Source organism: Podarcis liolepis (assembly GCF_965112155.1).
Source record: "Podarcis liolepis genome assembly, chromosome: 5".
Taxonomy (NCBI): Eukaryota; Metazoa; Chordata; class Lepidosauria; order Squamata; family Lacertidae; genus Podarcis; species Podarcis liolepis.
In genome coordinates, this window is record NC_139556.1 from 82,137,582 (window position 1) to 82,159,891 (window position 22,310).

Here is a 22,310-nt window from a genome sequence, read left to right on the forward strand (position 1 = left end):
ATGTTTAAAAATGCTATTTCAATTGGCTAGGGTAAAATGAAGCCTTTAAAAAAAAATCCCCAGCAAAGTGAAGTTTCTTTAACCAGACTGCCCGGCATTCGAAATTTCTCTGACTGATATAAAACATCTGGCTGTCTCTGATGAAATGTAACAGAGGAGTGAAGTTGACATGCTTTATTATGATAGGACGGACTAGTTGTAAATTAAAATAAAAACACAAAATCACCATTCGCAAGTTTTCTTTGCTGTTTATCAATTTGCCTTTTCATGTTCCATTTTCCATTAAAAGGTCTTTCCCCCCAGAAGACCTTGCTTGAGCTGCAAAATTGGCATTCCACAACTGAAGCCAATGGAGTACAAATAATTCATGTCATAAAAACTTAAGAAGAGACCTGGATCAGACTAAAGGTCCATCTGGCCCAGCATCCTGTACTTACAGTGGTCAACCAGATGACTCTTGGATGCCCACAATCAAGACCTGAGCCCCACAGAACTCTTCCCACTTGTAATTTGCAACAGCTGGCATTTAGAGGCATACGGTCTCTGACATTGGCAGTGGTACACAGCAATCATAGCTAGTAACCATGGATTTGTCTAATCCACTTTTAAAGCCACCTAAGTTAGTGCGTAGGGGCACGGGTGGCACTGTGGGTTAAACCACAGAGCCTAGGACTTGCCAATCAGAAGGTCGGCGGTTCGAATCCCCGTGATGGGGTGAGCTCCTGTTGCCCGGTCCCTGCTCCTGCCAACCTAGCAGTTCAAAAGCACGTCAAAGTGCAAGTAGATAAATAGGTACCGCTCCGGCGGGAAGGTAAACGGCGTTTCCTTGCGCTGCTCTGGTTCGCCAGAAGCGGCTTAGTCCTGCTGGCCACATGACCCGGAAGCTGTACGCTGCCTCCTTCGGCCAATAAAGCGAGATGAGCGCTGCAACCCCAGAGTCGGCCACGACTGGACCTAATGGTCAGGGGTCCCGTTACCTTTAAGTTAGTGGGTATCACTACATTTTGTGGTGGTGCATTTCACACTTCAGCTGTGTGCTGAATAAAGAAGTACAGTCGTACCTTGGAAGTCGAACGGAATCTGTTCCAAAAGTCCGTTCGACTTCCAAAACGTTCAAAAACAAAGCTCCTGCAGCCAATCAGAAGCTGCGGAAGGCCCGTCAGGCATTCAGGTTCCAAAAGAATGTTCACAAACTGGAAAAATCACTTCTGGGTTCGCAGCGTTCGGGAGCCAAAATGTCCGAGTTCCAGGGCTTTCAGGATCCAAGGTACCACTGTACTTCATTTTTCCTGTTCTGAATTTTCCAACGTTCAGCTTCATTGGATGATCCCACAGTCTAGTATTATATGAGGGGAAGAAAAGCTTCTCCCCATCTACTTTCTCTACACCATGCATAACTTGATATACCCCAACCATGTTTTCTTTCTAAGCTAAAAAGCATAAGGTGTTATAATTGAACCTTTTCTATAATATTCTTTTTGAGGTATGGTGACTAGGATTGTATATAGTGTTCCAAGTGCAAACTATAGATTTGTATAATGCCCATTAGGATATCGGTCGTTTTATTTTCAACCCCTTCTCCCAGGTGGAAAAAGTCCTGCAAGGCAGGGAGCAGGTCTTCCAGGAATCACAGCCAAGATGTTAAAATAAGTTTAAAAGCATCAGTCTCAACTGAAATTCTTGAGTGCACCTACAGGTTCCTCTTCTGTGAAAAATATCAAATGATACCTGCTCTGTACATCTTGTTCTTTAAACAGTTACTGATCTGTAAGAGGACATGTCATTTGATCCCATGACTACTAAGCTTACTGTATTTTTCTGTGTATAAGACTATGTTTTTTCCTTTAAAAATCATGCTAAAAAGTTGTCTTATACATGGGTAGTGCATAGGGTAGTGCTCAACAACTCGAATTAATCCCCCAAAATAGAGGGCATCTTATACATGGGGGCATCTTATAGATAGAAAAGTATGGTACATGGGAGTCTTTGGTGAGGAATTTGTTGAAAGTTCAAGTTCCCAGTCTGGCTACATGGACTGGTAAGATGTATCTAGTACTTGGTGTCTTCTCAATTCCATAGAATCATAGACTTGTAGAATAGGAAGGGGTCTTAAGGGTCATTCTAGTTCAATTCCCTGAAATACAGGAATCACAGCTAAAGAATCCCTGGCATACAGCCATCCAACCTCTGTTTAAAAACCTCCAATGGAGGAGAGTCCATCACCTTCTGAGGTTTCCACTGTCAAAGTCCAGTTCATGGGTGATCGAAGTCCCGGCAGGGGACGTCAGGACCGGGGGCAAGATGGTGGGGTGGGAGCAGGAACGGGGGTCCAGAAGCCAGGAGTCAGGAAGCCAAGAGTCCGAGGGTCAGGAAGCAAGGAGGCACGAAGTCAGGGGTCCGAGGATCAAGAAGCAAGGAACTCAAGGGTCCAAGGATCAAGAAGCAGCGAGTCAAGAAGTCAATGTTCAAGGATCAGGAAGCAAGAAGCCAAACTCAGCAAGGCAGGAAATGTGTTGCTGTGGCAAAGAGCCAAAGGGAAATGCTGACCCTATATCCCTTCCCACCTCTTGCCACCAGGTGCTGTGAGTTACCAATCGGCGTCACCTGTGCCTCTTCAGAACAAACTTAGGAAGGCCCCAGTCCTGCAAAGTCCTATTGGCATAACCGTCAACTTTTCCCTTTTCTTGCGAGGAATCCTATTCAGAATAAGGGAATTTTCCTTTAAAAAAGGGAAACTTTGACAGCTATGCCTATTGGCCACAGGGCCTGGCTCCTGCACGCACACCTGACATCCACTGTCAAACAGCTCTTATCATCAGAAAGCTTTTCCTAATGTATATTCAGAATTTCCCCTCCTGTAATTTGAATCCACTGGTTTAGGTCCTACACTCTGGAGCCACAGGAAGCAAGCTTGCTCCGTCTTCCATGTAACAGCCTTTCCGGTGTTTGAAGATGACTATTATATCACTTCTCAGTCTTCTCTTCCCCAGGCTAAGCATACTCCGCTCTCTCAACCATTCCTGGTAAGGCTTGGTTTCCAGACCCTTCGTCACCTCTGCCATCCTGCTCTGAACACGTTCTAGCTTGCCAATATCCTTCGTAAACAGAAGTGTGTTTCTGCAGTACTATGAGGAGCAGCAGAAATTGGTAACCCTAGAAGCAGGAATGATGTGGGACTGAAGAACTTCATGCTGACAGCATTAACACTGGCATGCAGGCTGCACATGCCTCACTGTCTGCATGATTGTCTCCATACCTGCAGTGCACATATTCAGGCATCCCTGCAGACTGGCGGCAAACGCTGTACAAACCACAGGGAGTGGGGGAGATCGGATTCATATCAGAAGCACATAGGTACAGAACTAATCTTTGCAAAATCTTTGATGTAGTCCAGATGTTCTCTTGGAGAGCTTACATGAAAATTGCATCTCATCACACCTGAGGCTCTCTGGGCCTAGTTATTTACCCTATAAAGCACAAAACATTTAAGTCAATACTCTGGCTCTTAAGTCTGAGGAACACTGTAGAAATCTATGGGACTAAGGCTGCAATCCCAGACTTTCTTACTTGGAAGTAAGTCACAGTGAAAGCAATGGACCTGATTAGGATTAATTACCCTCCTGGTCATTCTTCTGGTTACAGGCCCAGACTTCTGCCCCAAAGTCCTGCCCTGATAGTCTCACTGCTAGGCTCTGACAATTACTGGAAATGGCTCCAACTGGAAGGAGGCAAAGTGGGAGGTGAGGGTCAGCACTCTGTTTGTTTTCTAAAAGATCCTCTGTGTCCCCAGCTTTGTACATAATTGAAGCTGAACTGCATCGAAACCGACAAGTTTTCTGCTTTCAGCTCTACTTTGGCTCTGACTTTTGGCTCTAGTTTTGGCTCGTCTTTCGTAGGATGAAGATATGCAACCACTTTCAGCGATAGCCAGCTTGTGATAGGCTTCCCCCTGCTTCCTCAGCATCAGGGAATTCCCAGTAAGAGAAAATAGCCATGAAGGGTTTTTTTTAATAAGACGCAAAGCCCACCCTTCAGAAGCTCAGCTGGCAAACAGAGGAGGTAGAAGGAGCTTCCAAAGTTTTCTACGAGGGTTTAGCATGCTCCAGTTCTGCAAAAACGAGACGGCTGTAGCGATAAGGAGACTCAGCACATATTTTTTTACAGAACGTGAGCAACAGGGCAAGCTTGTTCATCTTTCTTATGAGCCCTTGTTCTGCTCGTAATATGATTATGCAACTAATACATTTGAGAGCAATAGCACTTGCTGTTGCTGCATGTTCAATGTCTTTGGGGAATTTTGCATGATGTATTAGAATTCTGGCCAAGACGGATTTCACTTTCCTAAGCACTTTCCTCTCTCTTGGTGGTTCCCTCAGTCAAGTGCTGTGTCTCTAAAGCTCAAACTACACATTACACAGAGTGCCACCCTCAACTTTCTGCATTGTTTAAAAGCCAAAATGAGCTTGGGTAGGCTGTGGATCGGGGAGTAAGGAAGGGAAGACAGTGAGACCTTTCCACTCTAGTCACTTTCCAGCTCCAAATCCCTCTCCCCATCCTGCTTTGCTATCTATACTTTACCCAAAGTTCAAGGGAAGATCTAGCAGATCAAAGCATCACTGGGATGTGTGTGATTTTGAGCTGAAAGCAGCAGGAAACTGTAAGTGAAGAAGCTTCTCTCCCAATGTCCTATGCTCAGATACAACCCCTACTACACCTCATAGGGTTAAGAGCCAGGGTGGTCAATGCTGAACAAGGCTTATCATATTAGCATGTTATATTAAACTAGGAGAAGGACAATCCTTGGTCAAATTTTTACTGGGTGACCATGGTCAGCTCATTATCTCTCAGTCTAACCTACTTTGCAGGATAAAATGAAGGAGTGGAGTAGAAATGGATGCTTTTTGAAGAAAGGGCAGGAAAGATTTTTAAAATTATGATAAAACTACTAAAACTACTACTATTTTATTTATTAGACTTCTGTCCCACCCTTCCTCCCAAAGGAGCCCAGGATGGAAAACAACGAAGTAGGAAAATAAAATGAAAATAAAGAACATATTTCAAAAAATGTAAATGGCAGCAGGTTCACAACTAGTATGTGCAAGGTTGCAGAGAACAGCATCCTTCAGATTCCTAGATTTACTCATTAAATAATGCATGGGTGAGTAGGAAAGTTTTTTAGTTCCTCCTGGATGCTAATAATCAAGAGAGAGGGGAAGACAACTCACCAGGGATGCTTTCCACAAACAGGGAAATGCCACTGAGGAAGCTCTGCCATAGGTCAGTGCCAACCAGGCAACACTCACTCCACCAACAGAGCTTCCACTGCTGATTGTAGGTCCTGAGATGGCTGATACTGGGGAAAGTAAGCACTTCAAGTCCCAAGCCATTCAAGGCTTAGTAGGCTAGTAAAGGTAAAAAAAGGTAAAGAGCCCCTGGACGGTTAAGTCCAGTCAAAGGCAACTATAGGGTTGTGGCGCTCATCTTGCTTTCAGGCCAAGGGAGCCGGCGTTTGTCCACAGACAGCTTTCCGGATCATGTGGCCAGCATGACTAAACCGCTTCTGGCAAAACAGGACACCGTGATGGAAGCCAGAGCACACGGAAACGCCATTTACCTTCCTGCCACAGTGGTACCTATTTATCTACTTGCACTGGTGTGCTTTCGAACGGCTAGGTGGGCAGGAGCTGGGACAGCGCAACGGGAGCTCACTCCGCCATGCGGATTCGAACCGCTGACCTCCTGGTTGGCAGGCCCAAGAGGCTCAGTGGTTTAGACCACAGCGCCACCCACGTCCTACAACAAATACTACACCCTTGTCTTAGGCCTGGTAGCAGCAGCTACTACTACTACTAACTCATGGAACTCAGTCAAATGTTTAGCAGCAAATATAATAAGATTTCCAAAGATACTTCAGTCCTCTCAATAAGAATACAAATAAATTTTTTTATCCCCCCCTCAAAAACTCAAAGCCACACATTATTTCCTTGTCCTATTTTATACTTCTCCTCAAAGGAAACCCCACCCAAACTTTTTCTTAGCAGAAAAAAACATGTGACTTGATCTGATTGCTTTAAATTCAGTCCCACGTCGAATGCGTCTACTCCCATCTCTTGTCATGAGGCCTTTCCATCACAGCTGGAAAGTTAGGATTGGAGGAGTGAGGATTGCGTCAAAAATGTCCCAACATGGCATTAGGAGTATGCTTGTTCCCTGAGAAGTTTTGCTGTTTGCTTTTTATTTCACTGCGTTTTTGTGTAAGTAAGTAGCTCTGGACACAAAGTGAGTCTCTTGTTTGTAAAAAAAAAATAATTTTTTTTACTTACATCATTTTTGTTCAATTTGTGGGGACATTGGGAGGACTTAAATTATTATTTTTTAATGTGATGGTCAATCCTACAGCAGTTTAGCTTCATTCAGACAAAAGTTGCTATTTTCTGGTCTTCATGTTTTTTGGATCTTTTCTGTCAGTGAAAGTTTTAGAAAAGCATCTCTCCTTGCTTGACTTCAATAATACAATTTTAAGTTAGGTTTGTGCATATGTGTGTGTGTTTGTGTGCAGTTTTTCTATTTTTTAAAAGAAAATTGTAGGTAGTTAAGACTTACTTCAAATACATTTTTTAAAAAAATCCATGCTGGTCACTTGCTTGAACACCAATTAAAGGCTAATAGCTTTGACCAGAAATCTTTTGCTTTGCTTTGAAACAGAATTCTTTGCCATCTTTGAAATTGCAATTGCTTTGAAGCAGGGATATTTTTAAAGGGCAAAGGCTGACAGGACAGAGCATGCACAAATCATTACCCCTGCAGAGTCAGTGCCATAGCCCACAATTATGTGAATTTGCAAAAGGCAGCTGTTCTCTCTCTTTTTGTAAATAAGAGCAAAAGCCAAGTAGCATTTTCATTTTCCATACAGATATCAATTGCATGTGCAAGGGATTAGGGACAAAACTCAACGACCTTTCAAAAAACAGTACAAAGGACATCAATGCAAGCACTGACAAGTTCAGAAACTTATTAAACTTAGTTTAAGCAATACGATAGAAGTGCATAAAAGTATTCATGGCATGGATAGTGGACAGAGAAAAGTCCCTCCCCACTTTATTATTATTAATAGAATTATTATTATTATTCAAATTTGTATACTGCCCATCATCTGAAGATAACAGGGTGGTTCACAACAGATAAATACAAAATGAGAAAACAAAATATACAATAAAACGAACCAAAAAACCCTCTCACATTTAAAAGGTCATAGAAGGTTTAACTAGCTAAAGGCTGGTTATTAGAGGAACACTTTGCCTAGCGCCTAAAGATATGTAATGAAGGCGCCAGACGAGCCTCCCTAGGGAAAGCATTTCACAAATGGGGAGCCACAGCATAAAAGGCCCATTCTTCTGTTGCCACCCCCTGGACCTCTTGTGGAGGGAGCACACGAAGAAGGGCTTCATATGATGGTCACATGGTCTGGGTGGGTTCATATGGGAAGAGGCAGTCCTTGAGAACTTGGAGATATCAAATTAAACTGAATGCTGGAAGATTCAGAATAGACCAAAGAACGTGCTTCTTCAAACAGTAAAACTATGGGATCCACTCCTGACAAAAATAGTGAGGGCCACCAACTTTGATGAACTCGTAGAAGATATGACTGTGTTCCATCCCCACTGACAGAGGCAGCAGAGTTCTGATGCCAGTTGCTCTCCGCATGCTGCTGAGCTCAGATTCTGTTTGCAGGCTTCCCATCTTGTTGGCCATGGTGAGAACCGGATGCTGGACCAGATGGGCCACTGGCCTAATCCAGGAGGCTTTTCTTATGTTCTAACGTCCTCTGCCACTATGCCCCAGTAATGGAGGATGGGCCTATGGATTGGTATTAGCCATGATGGCTAAATGATCAAAGGCAACCTACCGTATTTTTCGCCCTATAGGACGCACTTTTCCCCCTCCAAAAATGAAGGGGAAATGTGTGTGCGTCCTATGGGGTGAATGCAGGCTTCAGGAGAGCCCCACCGCCAGCCCCACAAGCTCAGGGGACAGCAGGGAGGCGGAACGCCGCCATCCCACTGTCCCCCAACTGGTGGGGGGGGGAAAGCCTGCTCCTCCCCGTCACCAGCCCCACAAACTCAGGGGACAGCGGGAGAGGGGCAGCGCACCTTTCCCACTGTCCCCCGACTTGGTCAGAAGGCTGGCGGGGGGGGGGAAGCCTGCTCCTCCCCGTCACCAGCCCCACAAACTCAGGGGACAGCGGGAGAGGGGCAGCGCACCTTTCCCACTGTCCCCCGACTTGGTTAGAAGGCTGGCGGGGGGGGGGAGAAGCCTGCTCCTCCCCGTCGCCAGCCCCACAAATTCGGGGGACAGCGGGAGAGGTGTGGCATGGCTCTGGGTCCCGTTCTGGGGTCTGGGGTCAGGGGAAGCTCAGGCTTCCCCCGCCCCAGCCCCGCGCCTGGGGGGGGGGAATATTTTTTTCCCCTTTATTCCCCCCCCCAAATCTAGGTTCGTCCTATGGGCCGGTGCGTCCTATAGGGCGAAAAATACGGTACCTCTGAACAGCATTTAAAAACAAGAGACTGTGCCAAAATGAAAAAGGAGACAAGCTCTGCATGCAAGCTCACATGTGTCTATATAAAAGTATGTATTTACAAAAGTTCATTCCGGTAAGGTAGGTTAGTCAGACAAATGACCAAGATAAAAGGATAGCCTTCATCATTTTGGACAAACCCATATGCTTCCCCTCCTTTTCAGGCTCCAAAAGGTGATCAAAATAACGGCATGTCTAGGAGGTTGAGGGGAATAATACATTTGCACTAAATGACAAAAAAAGTCCACATGCAAGATTTGCTACCCATGAAGCAGAGAAAGAGACTGTGCCCTCTCCTATGTGGTGCTGTTAAAAGTACCGGTAGCAACTTTCTGTTCCCACTTTTATATTTGTGAACATGTGAAACGAAATGTATGCTATGTCCCTTCAAGTTTTCTACTTTATCTGAATTGTATACCCTCTTAACATGCACAGCTACACCACTCCCAGTACTTCTCTGTCCTTTCTAGAGAGTTCATATCTAGGGATAACAGCATCCAACTGATTCTCCCCATTTCCTCAGTTTTGATTATATCCACGCTCTTATTCACAACCATGAATTTTCAGTACTTGAATTCAGTGCTTCAAGAAGCCCATCTTGTCTCAGAGGCTTCTAGCATTCGCACATAAACTCCACACCCAATGGTCCACTAAAATTTCACTATGATCCTGAGGAGCAGCATTGATTTGATCTCTCTGTCCAGATTTGGTGGCCACTGCACTGATCTATCATATAGTAATGTACACATCATACCCTCATGAATGCTCACTGGGGGTGGGGAGGAAAGAGAAATACCTTTTGGTGTGGAAATGTAGACTGAACCATTGCAGTTTCAAAGCTGTGTGTTCCCTTCAGCTGGGTTTTCTCCCACAACGCTTTCAAGGCTTGTACAGAATTATTTTGCATGGACAAAGCTTCTGGGAACAAACTCTGCTGGGCAATATTGAAAGAAGAAAGTGTCATGAACAGTGTTTCCCCCCCAATCTGACAATTAATACAAAATACAGGTTAGAAAAGTTATGACATGCAACCCAGTTAATTATTTGGTGACTTCCCAAAACTCTCAGAGTCAATAGCAAAAGAAACAATCCTATTAATTTTTGTATCAGGGAGAGAGCAGTGGGACAATGGATAATTTAAACTTTCCCCCTTCTCATGTCTTTCTGAGGCTCAAGCTAAGGAAGCTGAGGTACAGGGAGGCATGGCAACCCCATCCTCAACACATTATAACTGATTCAAGCGACCGACACTATACAGTACATAAAACCTGAATCTGAAACCAGACTGTAACTGAAAGCAACAGGGTGATACTGTTATGCTCTGTCATTTTTAAAAAAGATAAAAATTATAACTCCCAGGAAGTTACAAAATAAAGGGAAACCAATGTGGCACAGCGACTGCAGTGCAATTATTAACCCAGTTTTTTTTTAAAAAAAAAATGTTTTATTTTCCACTGTGTTTACCTTCAATCTTCTAAATTCAATACAGTGGTGCCTCGCAAGACGAAAAGAATCCGTTCTGTGATTCTCTTCGTCTAGCGTTTTTTTTGTCTTGCGAAGCAAGCCCATTGACGGATTAGCGGATTAGCGCTATTAGCGCTTTTAGCGGCTTATCTGCTGATCGGATCAGCTGATAAGCGGCTTAGCGGCTTAGAAAAGGGGGGGAGGGGGGAAAACCGCAGGAACTCGCAAGACATTGTTGTCTTGCGAAGCAAGTCCATAGGAAATTCGTTTTGCGAAGCACCTCCAAAACGGAAAACTCTTTCGTCTAGCAAGTTTTCCGTCTTGCGAGGCATTCGTCTTGCGGGGCACCACTGTATTGTTAATACATGGCTTACACCCATCTGTCACCATGTTTTCCTCAGTGCTGATTTTCATCTGTATTTAACTATTTCACCTTATTATTTTCCCCAAGACCAGGTTTTAACCTTATTCTTCAGTGAACTTGCTGGAGTATAGTAGCTTCATTCATCAATGGTGTCTTTGCTCCTTGCATTCCGCCCCCCCCCCCATTCAACATTCTTTCCCCATTAGCTCCTCCAATATACACTTCCTTTTAATATTCTTTATTTCCTTTATTTGATTCAATTAATTCTCTATTCTGTTCAGATTCACTCGGATGCTTCAACCCTTACTTCAGTTTCTCTACTGATGTAGTTCCATATCCTTAACACCGATACCACAAGTTTCTCCTACCCTTGGCTCCTAAAATCCGCCTGGGGCAAGAAATATATTTTCTGATGTCTCAGAGACTGCTTCGGTGGGACCTTTGACAGAGTGCACACAATTATCTAAATAAACATCCAGTTTTTAGCCTCCGGTTAACTGTAAATAGATGAGACACTCAAAGGAAGCGTGCGACTTGAAAGTTTTGCTGAATCATTGCCATAGTACATAAATGCAAATGGAACTGTTCCAATAGGTGTTAAGCTACCTGCCGATTGGTGCTCTTGGGATTCATGCTAGTCCTGTTTCTTCAGCTTTGGCCAAGCATAATAGTCGTGCCACAGCTCAATAGCAGGATTTGTGAATGGCAGGAGTGTCAATTTGTGATTGACAGGAGTGTCAACAGTAGTGACGGGCAGGGGTAATTAAGGAGGAAGGAGAAGGCTGTGAAGAGCTTCCAAGAGGAAAAGAAGATTCCAGTTTCTGTGCCCCATGCTTTCTAGATTCAAATACCTGGTGAACAGGTCATGTTATTAAACACTGCACAATGTAAATAAATGCCAGCTATAACTTTGCGTGGCCAGGCAGAGACCACCCGACCCCAGGCGACCCCCGGGAGGAATAATGACTCATGACAACCTGTTATGGGATTAAAATTGGCCACAACTTTATTAAACTTTCAGATGTAGGGAGACCTTGGCTTAGGCATTGGGCGTTTATCTCTCCCAGCCCCCGTCCGGGGATCTAGGGAACAGCAGTGTGGGGATTGGGCTGGCTCTGGAAAATGTATGTTTAAGCAGAGAGCCCACCCCCCATTTCGCCGCAACACAGGGGAGAGCACTGACAACCTAATGGCGTATGGCCAGTGACTCCCTTCCACACAACCCCTTTAATGGGGAACCCTGGGGTCGCCGCCGCAGGGGGCGCGTGGGTCAGCGCTTCATGCCCCCCCCCCCAATTTAGGGAAGATAGACTAAAGGATTCCACCCAAGGCCTGAAACTGCCTTTGTTGTGATGTTTTGCTATGGGGAAGGCAAAACCTGCCAATGCAGGGAAATTCCTTCCCGGTCCTTCAACAGCAACCATCAATGACTGTAGCAGCGCCCGCATACCTGTAAAGAAGAGGTTAACCTGCAAAAGGTAGGTGTAAACTGAGGGAGGGCAGGGTGGGAGAAGCTCTGGAGCCGACTGAAGACTCCCAGGTAAGTTCCACCATCTATTGTGTGTGCAGGGCGGTCCTAACCCTACCTAGTCAACTTCCCTGGCAACACCTCCCCAACTGGGATTGGTTAACTGTCTGAGGTTAGGCTCCAGGCATCTAGTTTGGGGAGGCGAAGCCAGGCTGAATTGCCGAGGATCATGTAGGATTGAGGGGCTGCACACGACCCCACAAAAAGCGACCCCCCGTTTGAGGTGGGGAGGGGTGTGAGGACAGCCCCATGTCAGAGAAGAAATCTCTATAGGGGTGCTATTTCAGTGGCAGAGAGGCAAATAAATTTGTGCGTATGGATGAGTGGAAGATTCAAAGCAAAATTGTACAATCTTCTCTTTGCTATATTGAAGATTTACGGCACAATCCTGTACTCAGAAGTAAGTCCCAATGGGTTCAGTGGAGCTTACGTATTTCCCTTGTTGGGGATTAAGTACTATTGAACTTAACAGACCTTGCATCAGAGTGGGTATGTATATCACCACATTATAAATTGCCGAAATGCAATGTATTTTAAAATCACTATATATATATATATATATATATATATATATATATATATATATATATATATATAGGTTGTAGGGGGTGGGGGAGGACAACTCCGCCTCCTTCCTCTGGTGCCTTTGTGTCTTGATCATTTAATTTGTCTCTGAATTAGGATATGTAAGAATAAAATGAAATTTGACAGCACTGAAATTGGGTTGGGATTCCTGGACTAATGCGCAGACCGGCTCTCTTCCTGCACACTGCTTTTCCCTTCAGTGGGAATGGGATACTGATACTGAGCTGTGTTTTGCTTTTCATTTGCACTGCCTGTTATTCATACTGTATTTAGACTATTGTGTAGATAGGCGTCAAAATATGAGAGCTGGAATCATCACATGGTAACAAGAAAATCAGTCAAGAACATTAACATTGTTTGAAATGGGCCACATTTTCCATATTATTACAACTTGCATGCAAAAGCAATTTACATAGTCGGTCTTTATCCTTTTCCAGCATGATTGCAAAATCGAGTAAAATGTTGCGAAATAATTAAAATAAAATAAAAACCCAAACCGCCAGAAGCAGCATACAGTACAGTTAAAGCTAAAGGCATGTTAAACAGCATTATTAGCAGACGGAAAATCACAATAATGACAATCCTGGAAGTCTGAGGTAGACATAACACTGGTTCCCTGAAAAATGTAGATTGCAAATCAATAACCTGCCCCCATTTCTGGTGCAATTCCCCATCCATTGCCCTGTTGGTATTAATGGTTTCATGCTAGACCAATGCCAACTGTGCTTAATACAAGGACCAAAGTTCCTTGCAAAACCTCAAATTGCAAGCCCATTCCAAATTCTGCCTTACAAGGAAAGCATAGTTAGCAATGACCCCAGTTAGTATCAGGGCCCCAGTAACTGCAAACCCAGAATAATAATACTCACCTCACAACAACAGTGATAAGGGTCAACAGCATCTCCAAAGAGATAACAATTTAGACTTTAATTGGGGGTGGGGTGGGGGGAACCTTTAAATGATAAAAGTGCCACTGTTGATACGTACATATTGCACACACCTGTTGAAAGAGAAACATGATGTGGATCCAAAGCTGAGGCTGTTGACTGATGAGCGTAAAACTGGATTTACTGTACAGGCAGTAATGTCCTTTCAGGGGACAGCTGAAGAACAACTTTGCTACACAACTTCTGACGGTATCTGGGGAGGAAATACATGTCATTAGCGTCAGCTGTTATTATTCTCCGGGGCGAAAAGGGGCGAGCCGAGGGCTGCCCTGACCTTAAGTGGCCTTACTAAGGCCCGCCCCTGCCGCCAGCCGATTGGCTGGCGCACCGGGGTATGCTAATTGGGGGATTCCCGGGGCCTCCCGCGAGGCTGGCAATCGCCTCGCGAGAGAGTGTGGCGGTGTCGGGAACCCGCAACCCCCCCTCCTCCTGACGATCGGAATGGGCATTAGCGTCAGCTGTTATTATTTAATGGAAACCTAAGCATGATTATTTTACACTTAAGGCTTGCACTCTTCACTGATACCTAGTACTGTAATATTATGGCATGTGATAAAATTCATCCCTATGGAGAGGTGTGGTCAGGTAACATCCGCCAACAAACAACAAATCCATAACAAATATTATGGATGTGATTCTGAGCTCTGCACACGCATACTTTTCATTCTTTACTATGAAATTTCATTTGCATGTTAGAAGATGACCATACATCTAAGGACAAGTCCGTCTTATGGATAATAAATAAGAAGGCCATGTTCCTGTCTACATGGGGACCTGGATGCAACCCACTATTTGGATGTACCACTTCATGGTTGCATACAAGCTAAAAAGACATAATAAACAGCAGCAGTCTCTATCTCTGTCTGTGTTTTCTTAAGTGCATCTAAATTTCTGAGGTCATGAAGAAACGGATAGATCTCTCAGTGTGCTGTCACTTTGGCCCAAATGGACAAGCCAACGTATGCTCAGCTGTCTCCTCAGAATAGCGTTTGCAGAACGTCTTAGGTGGCAAACCATCACATTGGCAGTACTGAAGACCTGAACAATTGCCTGGCAATGATACTACAATAGGAGGAGGAGACTGCCAGATTCTTTTATCTTCTGTTGCTGCAACGAGTATTAAGTCCAATGGTAGGAATATTTTAAGTACAGTGGTACCTTGGGTTAAGTACTTAATTTGTTCCGGAGGTCTGTTCTTAACCTGAAACTGTTCTTAACCTGAAGCACCACTTTAGCTAATGGGGCCTCTCGCTGCTGCTGCGCCACCGCCACGCGATTTCTGTTCTCATCCTGAAGCAAAGTTCTTAACCCGAGGTACTCTTTCTGGGTTAGAGGAGTCTGTCACCTGAAGAGTATGTAACCTGAAGCATCTGTAACCCGAGGTACTACTGTACTATACTATACTGTAAATTACTGTACAGTACTATACTATAAATAGACTGTACTGTCTATACTGTAAATTACAGTATAGATCTGTTTTTTTGTTTATCTCATGCCTTATATTTATATGCCTAGACCCCTTAACATTCAAATGAGTTGTACACGACACACTCGCTTCTTCGACAAGTGGGACTCTTTACCACCTGATGCTTTCTTAAATAAATAAATCTGTATTCAGTTTGCATTCACAATCTTGCTTACTAAAGTATACTTGGTTAACCACTGTTCACTGTTCGTTATTGTTTAATCAGTGGGTTCCATGATTAAAAAGCTTCTTAATTTATGTTAACTAATAGGCTCTTTGAGGCCTAAAGCACATCTTCCAGTTTAAACATAATTTGTAGCTTTACTTTAAAACATGCAGCTGTCATCGTGGTCTTTTTTTATTTCTAGTAATTGTTAATTGAAGAAGAATCTTCCATTTTGTCCTTGAACAGAACCACAGTGAGACACAGAAGAAACGTATTTATGTGGCATCTATTTCGTGGCACTAGCCCAAACACAACGTTCATTCACATGAAACAAATCAGAAACCACAAGCCAGAATCTGCGAATTTCATTTCATTTAAAAAACAAACACACAAATGAAACATACATTTGGCAGTCTCTTATAGCTATCTTTTAACTCACATCTACTATATTCAGAAGTAATTTTCTTCCAAAAAAAAAAAAAAAAATGCAAGGACGAACTCATCCTCACCACAGTATCAAAGGGAGATCCACATGGGTCTGTGTGGCTGTGTTCAGACACCATGTTAAATTACAGTAGATTGGGTAGAGCTATCCCTTTGTTCAGTCCTGTCTGTCCGTTCCCCATTCCTGACTCTGGAGCAGACCACCCCACCAATAAATAGTAGAAGATAGTGTGCTAGAAAAACTGAGCCACAATGTCTTTAGCATGAAATATGTGGAGAAAGACCATCAGTTGTTTTTTTTTATTAGCATTTTAAATAGCGGGTAGATCACAATGACCTAAGCACACAGGAAGCTGAGGTTTAATGCTTTTTGCCGCAGCCTTATTACCGCTGAAAACCACCCCTCAAAAATGGCATTAGTCCCAGAGAAAAAGCTCCCACTGGTGCCAATGGGAGCAGGGGTCTGTGATAGCAGTGTGGTGACTGGTGAGAGTGATTTTTGTTGGGACCATGGTGGGTTGTGAAAGGGTTAAGTCTCCCCTTTCTACATATTGTGGTCCTGATGAAAATTGTGCCTCACCTACTATTATTGTTGTTGTTGTTTTTAAAAAATGATAGCTTCCTAATGAGATGTTTAAAATCACATATACCAGTTTGACCCCCCAAAACGTATCAAGTCTGAGCAACTTTGGACACTGCTGAATGGGAGAGGACGGATAAAATTCATCCTTTTTTCCTTTCCCCCCTGGAATTCCTGGAATTCTCTATATTGTCTGGAGTAGAACATTTTCTCTTGGGAAAGTTGTCCTTCCTGTTCCCCTGGCATTCCATAAGGTCCAAAGCCATTCTCGATTATTCTGTAATGCTTTCTCCACTCTGGATTCTATTATTTCTATCAGTGACTTTGAGACTTAAGAAGCTCACATAGGAACAGCTACCCGCAAGATAACCAAATATGTATATGATTAAGGTCCACAAAATGTAATAGTTTCCCAGACTTTCCTCTACCACTTAAAAGTTAGACAGGAGATGCCAACCATAGACAGGAGATGCCAACCATTAAACTTCATTTGATGCTGTTTTGAAGCAGTAAAGTCAACAATCTATTCAAGATGGAGCTGTCTATCGAAAGTAAAATTAGATAGATAGATTTATAGATAGATAGATAGATAGATAGATAGATAGATAGATAGATAGATGATAGATAGATAGATGATTGATAGATAGATAGATAGATAGATAGATAGATAGATAGATAGATAGATAGATGATAGATAGATAGATGATAGAATCAGTGCAGATTAATTGACCATTTAATTCTTTATATTCTTGAAAGCTCCAGTGAATCCCAGAATCTTGTCTTCTTTTAACAACAGTCTAATACTGTGGGTTAAACCACAGAGCCTAGGACTTGCCGGTCAGAAGGTTGGCGGTTCGAATCCCCACGACGGGGTGAGCTCCCGCTGCTCGGTCCCTGCCCCTGCCAACCTAACAGTTCGAAAGCACATCAAAGTGCAAGTAGATAAATAGGTACCGCTCCGGTGGGAAGGTAAACGGCATTTCCGTGTGCTGCTCTGCTTCGCCAGAAGCGGCTTAGTCATGCCAGCCACATGACCCGGAAGCTGTACGGCGGCTCCTTCGGTCAATAAAGCGAGATGAGTGCCGCAACCCCAGAGTCGGTCACGACTGGACCTAATGGTCAGGGGGTCCCTTTACCTTTAATACTGAATCTAGTCCTGTACCTAGAACTAGCTTACCTAATTTGTTTTCTAGAATCTTTGCCCCTCATGTGCTAAGCTTTGCATGTTCAGGGATATAGTAAGGAGTGATATTCAAGCATGTGATCCCCCAGGTGATGAATGGGGAAACTGAGGTCCTCCAGATGTTGTTGAACAACAGCTTTTTTTAAAAAAAAATATCAATTTATTATTTACACCCCGCCCACCTGGCTGGGTTTCCATCATCATGGTCTGCTGACAATGCTGGCTGGGACTTACTTGTGTTGAAGCCCATAACAAAGAGGCAGCATGAGAACTATTTCATCCATTCATATTCTTCAGCTTTCACTTTCTTCAAGCAACATCTCTGCTGACTCGTCTTTATGAATGTCCCAAGCTAAATTAGGCATTGAGGAAGATGGCTGTCATCTGTAAATGCAAGTGATTATACTATGCCTCTTCACCAAAGGCTCTGAATGACCAAAATATGCTTTCTGAAGTCGGCAAGAATTGAAGGCCATATACATGACATAAGCAGTGGGAACTGTAAGGTGCTGGGAATTATAGCTCTGTCAGGCATAAATGACAGTTCATAGAATTCTTCAGGGGAAGCTGTGTGCTTTAAACGTATGGTATGCATACAGTCTTAATGTCCTTAACTGTTATGTACCTTTTTATTGGGCTGTATGAATTTAATCTCGTCCCAGCAAAATGATCAACAAACAGTGGGAAGAGAACAGTAGCTGTATGCAAATAGAACAGAGATTAGCGTATTTGGGACCTGTGCTTTTTCACTTGTTTGTTAATGATCCAGAGTTTGGGGTAGGCACTGAGGTAGGCAAGATCGCTGGTGATACAAAATTGCTGAAGAAAAGGGAATTGTGGGGATCTCCAAACCTCCCATGCTGACAAAGCCGTACAAGGGGAGGAGGCAGACACACAGACACTTGTAAACATGATATTGGCTATTATTACAGATTGCTGATATACAGTATGGAAACTACCTTTGGAAATAGGTGGGACGTAATAAATAATAAAAGCCGCAGGCATTGCGATAAGCATTTATCACAAGCCATACCCTAAGCAGTAGGAAATCTCTGCACAATAAAAGAGACCCATCATGCTCTGAAATATGGGGAATTTCTTTAAATCAACAACATATGGTGACCTTACATAGTATCCCTTTCTGTGTTTTCCTTGTGGCAGTACGCAAGACGATTATTCGGTTATTGTGAACACATTTGACCTTTGCAGGTTAACAAAGGAAGGTTAGAAAATGCATTCCATGAAAGACAAAAGAGAAAAGGCAGAGCTCTAAAGCTACAGGAAAATGGCTGCATGGATGAATTTAAAATAACAGCCTGGATGAAGTGTGGATATTTCCCCTTGCTCAGACTGCTGCTTGCTCCTTATGTCATTGCTGGCATTTAGCTATCCACTTCTCTTGCATCAGATCTAAGCCTTGGCCCTTCTTTGGGATGGAAGACTCGCAATCAGAGACCAGGGAATGGTCCAACAGTATGAAGTGCCACTACCATTGTTAAGGCTTAGATGTGTCCCTGTTAGGATGGGAAGTGGGCCCTCATTTCATCTGCATTCATCTTCTTGGAGAAATAAAGGTGCAATACAGCTACTGCAATCCCTTATTTGACTTGTGCATTTTCAACCATACGCTGGTTGAAATTGTGCAAGCCAAGTCCCAGGCAAGGTGGGCAGCCCTTAAAAGCCCTTTTCACACCGGGTCCACTTGGGGTTTCCTGGCACAAAAAGAGCTTTCAGCTCACTGCCTTGCTTGCTGGTCAAAGCCCACTCACATGTTTGGTGGTACCTTGGTTTTCGAACAGCTTAGTTGTTGAACAAATCGGCTCCAGAACACTGCAAACCCAGAAGTAAGTGCTCCGGTTTGCGAACGTTTTCCAGAAGCTGAACATCTGACACGGCTTCCAATTGAGTGCAGGAAGCTTCTGCAGCCAATCAGAAGCCGCGCCTTGGTTTTCCAACGGTTTCAGGAGTCGAACGGACTCCCGGAATGGATTTAGTTCAAGAACCAAGGTACCACTGTACTTAAGAGTTTCTGTGCACATGGCAAACTGATTCATTCTAAATCCACAATTTTCAGGAGCATAACACCAGTCTTTAGAACAGCTTTAAAACACTGCATAACAACCCAAAATGCAATGGAAAGCAGCAGCAGCAGCAGAAGAAGAAGAAGATGAAGAAGAAGAAGAAGAATGCTAATCTAGGTGGTAATCAGTAGTGCAAGAAGCCAATGTCCATCCGAGTGTAACTGCCTGAGAAGGCAAAACTTGCAGATAAAAATGTCCATAGCTTCTTGAAGGGCAAGACGGAAATTTCCATATAAAGGAATAAATTCATAAAACATGAAAATAATCACCTGGGACATGTATAATCATGAGGATTTATTCTCTCTATGTGTCCATATGAACAGTCCAAACAAGGATATGCAGATATACTTCAGGATTCAGAGTATATCACAGGAAAAAGGCAGTAATAGGTGTAAAGTGTAATGCTGAAACCAGCCCTTTAGTTCGTTTCACAGTAGCTTAAAGTTTAATCAAAATGGCCAACAGCAAGCAACTTACGGTGCCTGTTTGGCAGCGGCATAAAGATTCAGCTGATGGGGAAACTGCTTACATCAGTGTTTACTACACACCCACCCACCCACTCACACCCACTCCACTTCTGATCCATTCCAAACCACCTCACAGAAACAGAACCTCTGCTCCCTTCCCAAGGAGTTTCTAGCTCTGAAGTAAGATTTCCCTAGCAATTAAAGCAAACATTTTAGGTGATGTGGGAGTTCCATGATAGGAATTATCAACCTATATTTCTTTTACAGAAAGCAGCTATTGAGAAGAGCCCCAGACAGGACTGTGGCATCAGGGGAAGAAGGTTTAACTCTTCCCCACATTGCACTTCCTCGCCCTCTGAAAATTATCCACTGAAGCTGCTATCCGCACCCATTGGAAAAGGTAAGGCCATGCTGAGCTGTGACATCTGGCTAAATAATGCCCCCCTCCTAGTCATGAAAATGGGGAAAGGTCCTTAGTTCTATTTCTGAGCAGCAGATTAGTGCCCCTCTTATAATACTGGCTGTGCTGCCATGGGTACTAAAGTGCAATTGGTAAAGGCAGCCTACATAGAAGAACCGGTTTGAGTGTTGGCATGTGAACTTTTCACAGTATGGGAACAGTACTTTTGGGTCTGGAGCTTAACATCAGATTTAAATAATAAGAGGCCAGCTAATTTTTTATTTTTGGCATAGTGAAAACACAACTGATTTTCAGAAATGCTGCTCTGCGTCTCTGCAAGTTTGTGGTTGCACTGAGCTAGCAGAAGCCCATGTGTTCTCAATCATGCTTTGGCTCATGCCATGCTTAAATTTATCAAAAGGTTCCAGAAGCAAGCACTGCAGGGGAGCAGTGATCTTTCCCATCTATCCCATCATATGGTACTAATTATCTCACAGCACAGCATAAAACATAACACCAACCAAATTCAGACCAAGGGCAGTCTTGCCCTAGTTATCAAGGGGAATTCTGTCATACACTCCATCAAATATTTGCTGTTTAAGTTTATATCCTACAGAAAATAATAAAAGCAAGGGGGGGAAAGCCAATGCAGAGCTTAAGACAAAACTTTACAACTGTCGTACCAATTTGCTTTCCCCCAATCTAACATAAAATGCACAATAACTCATCAAAACTACTTATGAAAACTATGCAGCATTGAAATATAATATGATGATTTATGCAACGGAATGCGAGCTATCATGGACACTGATGGGAATTTCATTTCAGCTGGTCACTTCAGTTGTAGGGCTTTCTAAAAGTTTTCATTCTTATGTTCAAGTTTTAGCTGGAAGTGGGAACCAGCTCCAAGGAAAATCCCCAAAGCCCTATTCAGGCAATCAGTATCTGTGGGTACCAAACAAATGAAACATCTTTTTGGAATGTGTGGGGCTAGCTCTCATGACAATCACAAATATGCCGGCCAATGCAATAATAGTCTTGCATGAGAATAGGGTTTCTGACACAGTCAGGAACCCTGTTTGACTAGGGCTCTTATTTACATGTTTGAAACCCTACATGCACAGAATCACCCATTCAGGCTAACACAATTCATGTGTCAGCCAGTGGCCTGGCTGGCAGTTGTGTTGTTGTCAAGAGGATGAGGCTAGACCTGTATGTTATCACAGGATCCTTCATGTGGTCAGAACCAAATGTCTGAATGAAGCTATCTTTGCTATCATACTAGCTCAATAGAAGGCTCTTAGGACAGAACCTTTTATGTGTAAAGTCCATAAAAACAGGCTAATGTCAATCAGATAATAGGTGGACACCTAAGGCCACTGCTTAAAATTAGCTGTGATTTTAGCAATACATTTCCCACTTGTTTCCTGTCTTACATGCTGTTGATCGTAAGGTCACAATATTGACTGCATTGATCTCATGTGTGCAGGCAACCTGAGAATGATCTCAAAATATGTCAAAGTAATCAATTTCTGTAAGATCAAACAGGAAAAAGAAAAATATCCTGTTCTACTAGATATATACAGAAATAGAACCGGCTGGAAATCCCAGCCAACAAAGTCCAAGTAGATTTAATAAACGAACTGGTTCTCCAGGAAATTATAAACCAGTAAGCCTAGCTTTGTAGTAAGCAAAATTCCTGAAACGCAGATAAGAAGGAAGATCGCAAGACATCTGGAGAAATATAAGCTGATGAAAACGACCCCTCCTTGTTTTGTTTTTAAATTAAAAGAGAAACAGGTGGAAAAGATGGTAATTTTTTGAAAGTAAGGAAGAAAGATGAAATATTGTGGTTGTCGGTGCATTGGATCTAGAAGCTATTTCATATATAAATATTAAATAAGTGATCTTGGATGGAATTAAGCAAGATGTAAAGCAGGTTCTTTATTAAATTTAACAGATCAGTTTTTTTAATGGTTTGGATCTTGTTTCTTCCCCATCTGAAATACCTAAGCACTAAACTTGAGCTCCAAGTTATGCAGCCCAATTCTAGAACTACTT

The 22,310-nt window shown here is 43.2% G+C and overlaps 1 protein-coding gene across 10 annotated transcripts in view; it reads right to left on the reverse strand.

The window, feature by feature from the left end:
• VEPH1 (ventricular zone expressed PH domain containing 1) overlaps positions 1-22,310 on the reverse strand; it is a 162,199-nt gene that overhangs the window by 30,847 nt on the left and 109,042 nt on the right. For 8 of the 10 annotated variants that reach the window (XM_083504052.1, XM_083504045.1, XM_083504048.1 and 5 more), the window contains 2 exons: positions 13,517-13,656; positions 9,372-9,506 (listed from right to left, as the gene is read on the reverse strand). In XM_083504052.1, the coding sequence (XP_083360178.1) occupies positions 9,372-9,506; positions 13,517-13,656 (275 nt within the window). Of the gene's footprint in view, positions 1-9,371; positions 9,507-13,503; positions 13,657-22,310 lie in introns of all 10 variants that reach the window. The other 2 variants (XR_014526374.1, XR_014526375.1) reach the window with 1 other exon arrangement.